The sequence below is a fragment of the Diaphorina citri genome, unplaced genomic scaffold (genome assembly GCF_000475195.1).
Source record: "Diaphorina citri unplaced genomic scaffold, Diaci psyllid genome assembly version 1.1 scaffold2972, whole genome shotgun sequence".
NCBI lineage: Eukaryota > Metazoa > Arthropoda > Insecta > Hemiptera > Psyllidae > Diaphorina > Diaphorina citri.
The window spans coordinates 1-6,888 of record NW_007380384.1 but is presented as its reverse complement, the minus strand read 5'-3'; the positions used below and the strand labels follow the sequence as shown (position 1 = coordinate 6,888).

The 6,888-nt window shown below is 39.6% G+C and overlaps 1 protein-coding gene across 1 annotated transcript in view; it reads right to left on the bottom strand.

Moving 5' to 3' along the window:
- Positions 1 to 6,853, bottom strand: part of LOC103519841 — a 25,816-nt gene extending 18,963 nt beyond the window's left edge. Inside the window, exons 1-5 of the mRNA XM_026831168.1 lie at positions 6,607 to 6,853; positions 4,285 to 4,369; positions 3,275 to 3,461; positions 2,366 to 2,525; positions 884 to 888 (exon numbers count right to left, since the gene is read on the bottom strand). Of these exons, the coding sequence (XP_026686969.1) occupies positions 884 to 888; positions 2,366 to 2,525; positions 3,275 to 3,461; positions 4,285 to 4,369; positions 6,607 to 6,709 (540 nt within the window). The 5' untranslated portion in view covers positions 6,710 to 6,853. The remainder of the gene's footprint in view (positions 1 to 883; positions 889 to 2,365; positions 2,526 to 3,274; positions 3,462 to 4,284; positions 4,370 to 6,606) is intronic.
- Between the last annotated feature and the right edge of the window lie 35 nt (positions 6,854 to 6,888).

Sequence of the window (6,888 nt, the reverse complement as noted above, 5' to 3'; positions counted from 1 at the left end):
AGCTAGAAAAAAGAAAGAGGTAAAGAAAGAGAGAGCAGGGGAGCGAATCTTGGGCAAAAACAAAGTGATGTTCCTATTCACCATGTCTATTAAGAAGATAAAAAATATTCAAATGAGGAGTAAACAATAGCCTCGATATCCAAACACTCGGGTTAGGTGGGCAGCTCTACTGATGGACTGAGACAAGTACGAGCAACACTTGAGAATTTAGGACAGAAATAAACAGCAAGTAGATGTCCGAGATTAGCCTTGGATGGTTGGACAGTAGTGCGCCTAGGCAGCGCTAGGTCGCGGGCGGTTTTCGACCACTAAAAAACGGGATGAGAAAAAGACTGGCTTTCTAACTAGCCTGCCTTTTGGTCCCCTTCTCTGTTCGATTGCAGGATGACGAGTTTAAAAGAAAGAAATTTGGAGACGGGAATGTAATAACGAAAAAATTGGACGATGGACAGGAGAAAAGCAGCCGTCCTTAGAACGAAACTTTAATTAGTATAAAGTTTCACCTGGGGCGGGAATCGAAGACCGCGTGCTTCCAAGCTAACTAGGCTGGCACAAGTTTTCCAAACTTATTTTGAAGGTCTCCATTTTAGGAAAAAAGGAATTTCAACTGTGTTAAAGCATACTCAACTGTGCTTTGTCACAAAATCCCGAATTTTATTACACCTACGTAAATTTTATGGCCTTGACTTGGACTCCGGAAACCCAACCTCTGAGCTTGGACTCGAACCAACCAACCTGCCAGATCCCAAAGTCCAGGCGTTAACCCCTACATTACTGAGGCTTTGAAGGTTCCATTTTCAGAACATATGTAGTTATGAACAATTGGGTATGATACCAAAGAATTATATGCTCGAGTTATCTTTCTATTTCAATTGGTGCTCACTAAGGCTAATTGTGAGGAACATTTAAGAATAAGTATTTCATTTAAAACTTAAATATACAGAATTTGATTCGTTTTAAATTAAGTACCTAGGTATGACACAAATTTCTCATTTAAATGTTCTTGGCATTGAAAAACCCTCGTGTAGATAAATAAATTAAAGGCTTTTGAATCAAGAAGGGGCTCTTTTTTTAACATAAACCATTTTTATTTATTTATGAACATAAAGAAGAATTGATTGAATATTCCAAAAATTCAATTTGTGGGCATATTTTTTCCTCTTCTCTAATCTGGGTTAAACACACCCCATATAGGTTCTACCAACATAGTAGTAGAACTTCGTTTATTATTTTTCTTCTTCTTTGACTCCCTGTTTCAAGAAGTCCTCAGCTAGACCAATAATTATGTGCTGAGAACGAATCTTCTCTGCTTAAGATAACAATCCGTCCGGGGCTGGAATCGGAGACCGCGAACCTAGCGCTTATACGGCAAACACTACCCACCAAGCCAACTAGGCTCTAGGCTGGCAGAAGAATTGGGAAACTACTTGATCCCCTAAGACCTGTTTTAGGCGATGTCGATCGAAAATGTTGGACGCTGCTTAGGGCAGTCCTACCTTGTAAAGGTAGACCGCGTTGCCTTCCCAGCTAACTAGGGCTGGTTTTTTTCTTCTTTTTCTGCATTTCTTCTTCTTCTTCTTCTTCTTCTTCTTCTTCTTCTTCTTCTTTCTTCTTCTCTCTTCAATACTCTTTTTCTTCAATGGGAATTAAAACCTTCAAACAGCTGGTCTCTTCAAAACTCAATTTTCGGGCGCCTTTTGCATAAAACATGTCAATGTGGGCACAATATTTCAAAAATATTGCTATGAAACAAATGTTCATGTTTTGAATAATGGGCGCCCCCCCCCCTCCAAAAAAAACTTATTAATAATGAAATTATCAGAGGGAAGTATGCTGCTGCTCACCGTGTGCAACTGCAGAATATCAATGTAAAAAGTCTTTCAAAGAGTATTATTAATTCATTCATGGGGCTTCAATCTCTGAGAAAATATCTGGGTACCTAAATATTGAAATGGCCTGCCTCGATCTTTTCAGTTGTCCGAAATGAACTTGTAGAAAAAATACAGTATATGTATAGGTATCCTAATTCAAAGAATGTGGTTAATAAAGCTCAGCAAACTTTTCTTGTTAATTTAAAACTGACATAGGAGATTGACATAGGAAATGAAAAATATGTTTACTTTAAATACAAAAAGAAATATTCTATTCTATTTAACGAAGTTGTCTGAAATGAACTTGTAGGAAAAATGTAGTATCCTAATTCAAATAATGATGTGTTTAATAAAGCCCAGTAAACTTTTCTTGTTCATTTGAAACGGACCTGGGAAATGACAAATATGTTTAAATACAAAAAGAAATATTCCATTCTATTTAACGCTCAACCTCTAGGTCGCGGGTTCGAATCCCCGCTCATAATAAAACTCACCGATAGTGGTGTACACAGTGCCCGAATAGAACACGGAGCCCCAGAAAGTCCACCTCCTGTTCTTGGGTAGTGCTGCGAACTTGACCACCTTGTCCTCGTACTTGACCAGCTCATCGTACAACACGATGGTGTAGTTGTTGTTATCCCCGCTCATGAACGCCTGAGAAGAGACAAAATTTGTTTTATTTACACCAACTTCTTAGACAAATTGATCATAACAATAGTAATAGCATACTGCTAAAGGGACTATTTAATCCCGTTAGATTAGTATACATAAGCATTGTTATTATGCACCAGTTTCCCACTGATCACTGAAGTTAAGCAACGTTGTGCGTGGTTAGTAACTACCCATCTGGGCAAATCACGTGCTACAAGCTTTTCCCGGCCCTACTCAGGCTAAGTAAGAATGCTCAAATGGAGAGTAAAACCCCTGACACTAAATACCTCAATAGTTATACAATGACCTTAAACCTCTGACAAAAAAACACTAATTTGTTTGAGAAATTGACCACAAAAATATTGATTGGTAGTCTATTGTTGTAAAGGGACTCTTTTGGCTGTATGCCTGGGCCTTAAGCCCATTTTGCCATAAAAGCCCAAGATATTGTTAATAAAAAATAATAAAAAAAAATGTAAATGCAGTTTCTTTGTGTTATTATGTCACAACATTTGGTGCTCACTGCAGCATAGTAGGATTTTTCCCGATATCTCAATAATCCTAAAATCCAATGTTTACCTACCATGCTGGCACCGGTCGCTATGCGTATTTATATGTCATAGCTACTCATTTTCCTCATATTGTTAATATTTTGATTTATTTTTCAAGGCTTTACTTCAAACTTCAAGTGACTAAGTCTGACTCACATAAGTAAGCTCTTCCACCTAACCACTAACATATTATTCACTCACCTCTTTCATTCGTTTGATCACACTATTCCTCTCGCGATTCATCAGGATTCTCTCCTGCTCTACATGCCTCAGCGCTTTCAACTCCGCCTCTCCCTCCCAGACGTGAAATATGAAGCCTCCCAGAAGGGAGTACGCTACGACCACCAACATCAGGAAGACGTGCGTGAACCATTGCGTAGACCAGGACCTGATAGTAGAATAGAATAGAATGTATCATTTGCACATAATAATATATGATAGTAAACTCCGCCTGTCCCTCCCAGACGTGAAATATAAACCCTCCCAGGAGGGAGTACGCTACGACCACCATCATCAGGAATACGTGCGTGAACCATTGTGTAGACCAGGACCTGATAGTAGAATAGAATAGAATATACCTTGTTTATCCTGCGAACCATTGTGTAGACCATGGGTGATTAGTAGAATAGAATAGAATATACCCTGTTTATCCTGCCAGAATGAGACTGAAAAGTACCTTTACTCCAGCAGTCTAAACAAGGTGTTATGTATTTAGTACAGAAGAATTTCACAAATTATAAATAAAGAATCTTGCTCAATTAAAAAAAAGTATTGTTAAGAATATTTATTAGTGATTATTCTTTAATAGAGGGAACTGTAACTTCTAAGGTCCTATCGTCCCGAAAGCGAAAACAGAAGAGAGGATAGGAGAAAGCCAGCCGTCCCGAGAAAGAACCTTATTTGTTTAGGAAAAAATACGCCCCAGGCGGGAATCGAACCCGCGACCAGTGCAGCGCTTACAAGGCAGACGGGCTACCCTCCAAGCTCAGCTTTTTTATTTTTTTTAATTTATCTCATTGTTCCTTTTGATCTTTCTGTTTCATTTTAATTTTACTATTTTATCTACACTTTTTTTTCCAAAGAATGTATTATATTTATGACAATAACATCAATTGACATTGCAATTTAATAAATACATAGTATGGTATTATGAATTGTATTATGTGATCTCATAAATGGTTTATAACGTATTGGTGTAGGTTATCTCTTACCTCATTTTGTTGTACATCCAGAACGCGAACTTTTCGCCAAAACTGAGTCCGGACTTTGCGGTGTTCATTGTGAAGTCTTTGAATCCTGGAAAAAAATCAGGTGAAAAAGACTGTGAAAATCTGGAAAAAAAGGTACTAAAGCTTGGAGAAATCTGGTACTAAAAACAAAAGTTACGAGTAAGTTGGAGAAATCTGGCCCCAACCCAAGGACCAAAAGTTAAACGGGAGAAATGGCTCTAAGTACCAAAAGTCGAGTCCGAGGATAATGGGTATAAATGTGCCAATGTCAATTTGTAAGGTAGAAAAATCTGGTGTGAACATTACACGACTTTCCTTAACCTATTGTTACTTCCAATTACTCATCCCATCTTAACACAAGCCCCATCCCATCTTAACACAAGCCCATCTCGTTCTAATGACATCAAACGATACCTCAGATTACCTCAGTCACAAAGATGTGTCATCAAACATTACCTCAGTCACATAGATGTGTCATCAGTGGCCACACATAGTGACATATCGAACCCGCGGCTTAGCGCTTACAAGGCAGACGCACTACCAACTAAGCTAACTAGGCTGGCAATTCTGAATTGAACTGGGTATTAAGTATAGTTCAATCGTAGGCTATGGTCTTATCGTCCCGAAATCGAAGAGAGAAGGAAGACAGGATAGGAGAAAGCCAGCCGTTCCGAAAACGAACATTATCCCATCGGGATTAAATCCGCCCCGGGCGGGAATCGAACCCGCGGCCTAGCGCTTACAGAGCAGACGCACTACCAACTAAGCTAACTAGGCTGACAATTCTGAATTGAACTGGGTATTAAGCATAGCTCAATCCTATATTGATTTCAATTCTGATTACGTAAACCCCGCTCTCAAAGTGGCCCCTTGTCTAATCGCCCCTTCTCGACAGACCAAAGCAAATTTTCTCTGGCATAATCTCGTATCTACATGGTTCTTGTGGTCTACAACAAACGATTTTCAAAGAATTAACCATGAATGATGATAATGGGTATAAATGTGCCAATGTCAATTTGTAAGGTAGAAAAATCTGGTGTGAACATTACACGACTTTCCTTAACCTATTTGATTACGTAAACCCCGCTCTCAAAGTGGCCCCTTGTCTAATCGCCCCTTCTCGACAGACCAAAGCAAATTTTCTCTGGCATAATCTCTTACGTACATGGTTCTTGTGGTCTACAACAAACGATTTTCAAAGAATTAACCATGAATGAATCCCATTAAGATACAAATCTTGGTATAAATGCAAATCTTCACAAGTATAAATGCATATCTGAGTATGTATAAATGTGCCAATGTCAATTTGTAAGGTAGAAAAATCTGGTGTGAACATTACACGACTTTCCTTAACCTATTGGGGGATTCCGAAATTGGTGAAAATATCGCCAACCGTTGCACCGATCTCAACCAAGTGTTTCGTGTTGCATCTTTGTCACATTTATGGACCACATACTTACCAAATTTCAAGTCTCTAGCTCTTACCGTTCTCGAAATATTTTGTTTACAGACAGACACACACAAGGACCAATGGCTGAAACTTTGGATTTAGGCTCTAGGGACCTCAAAACGTATTGTGGCACAAAGAACTGACCATCAAAAATTTTGTCGGATACATTACTTTCCTTATTATAGGATAAGGGAAAGTAAAACTGGTTTCGTGTTGCATCTTTGTCACATTTATGGACCACATACTTACCAAATTTCAAGTCTCTAGCTCTTACCGTTCTCGAAATATTTTGTTAACAGACAGAAACTTTGGATTCAGGCTCTAGGGGCCTCAAAACGTATTCTGGCACAAAGACCTGACCATCAAAAATTTTGTCGGATACATTACTTTCCTTATAGGATAAGGGAAAGTAAAAATGCAGATGAGTGTGTTTCATCATTAATTTGTTAACCGTAAATTAAGACGAATTTGGGTGATATTTGTGTTCTTTAGCCAGAATTCATCCCGGGATTTGTAACGATGATAAAGACATGGTTCATGATCATGAGGGTTTTGTATTGTTCAGTTTTGTAAGTCTGAAAATGTTATCTTTCTGTGGAAACTTCATACTCTATGGTCCCAAAAGCGAAGCAAGAATCAAAACAGGATTGGAGAAAGCCAGCCTCTTTGAGAACGAACCTCATTTGTTCAGTATAACATACTCTCAGGGCGGAAATCGAACCCGCGACCTAGCCATTACAAGACAAACGCTACCGTCCAAGTTAACTATTAGGCATGTATCACCAAAAGGTAAGCTGCAACCTAACATAATTTTAATCCCAGCAGAAACCCAATGCCCCAACACACAATCTCACCTGCAAACTGTTTGAACATAAACTCGGACGCCTTATTCGGATACGCCTGGATGTACGTAGCGGCCGGTATAGTCGCTCCCGGGGTGAGCGGGATATTGATCATCCCCGCCGGCGTATAACTTTTATACGAAGACGGGAACTGTGGCGCCGCGGACGGGTTATACGAGAGCTTCTCATCGGGGATCTTCAAGCCGAGGACGGGCTTGGAGATTTTCCGCGGGGGCTTCGGCGGCGAGACGTCCGTCCCGGTGACAACAAGTTCTGGCTTGAGCGTAGCGGGAG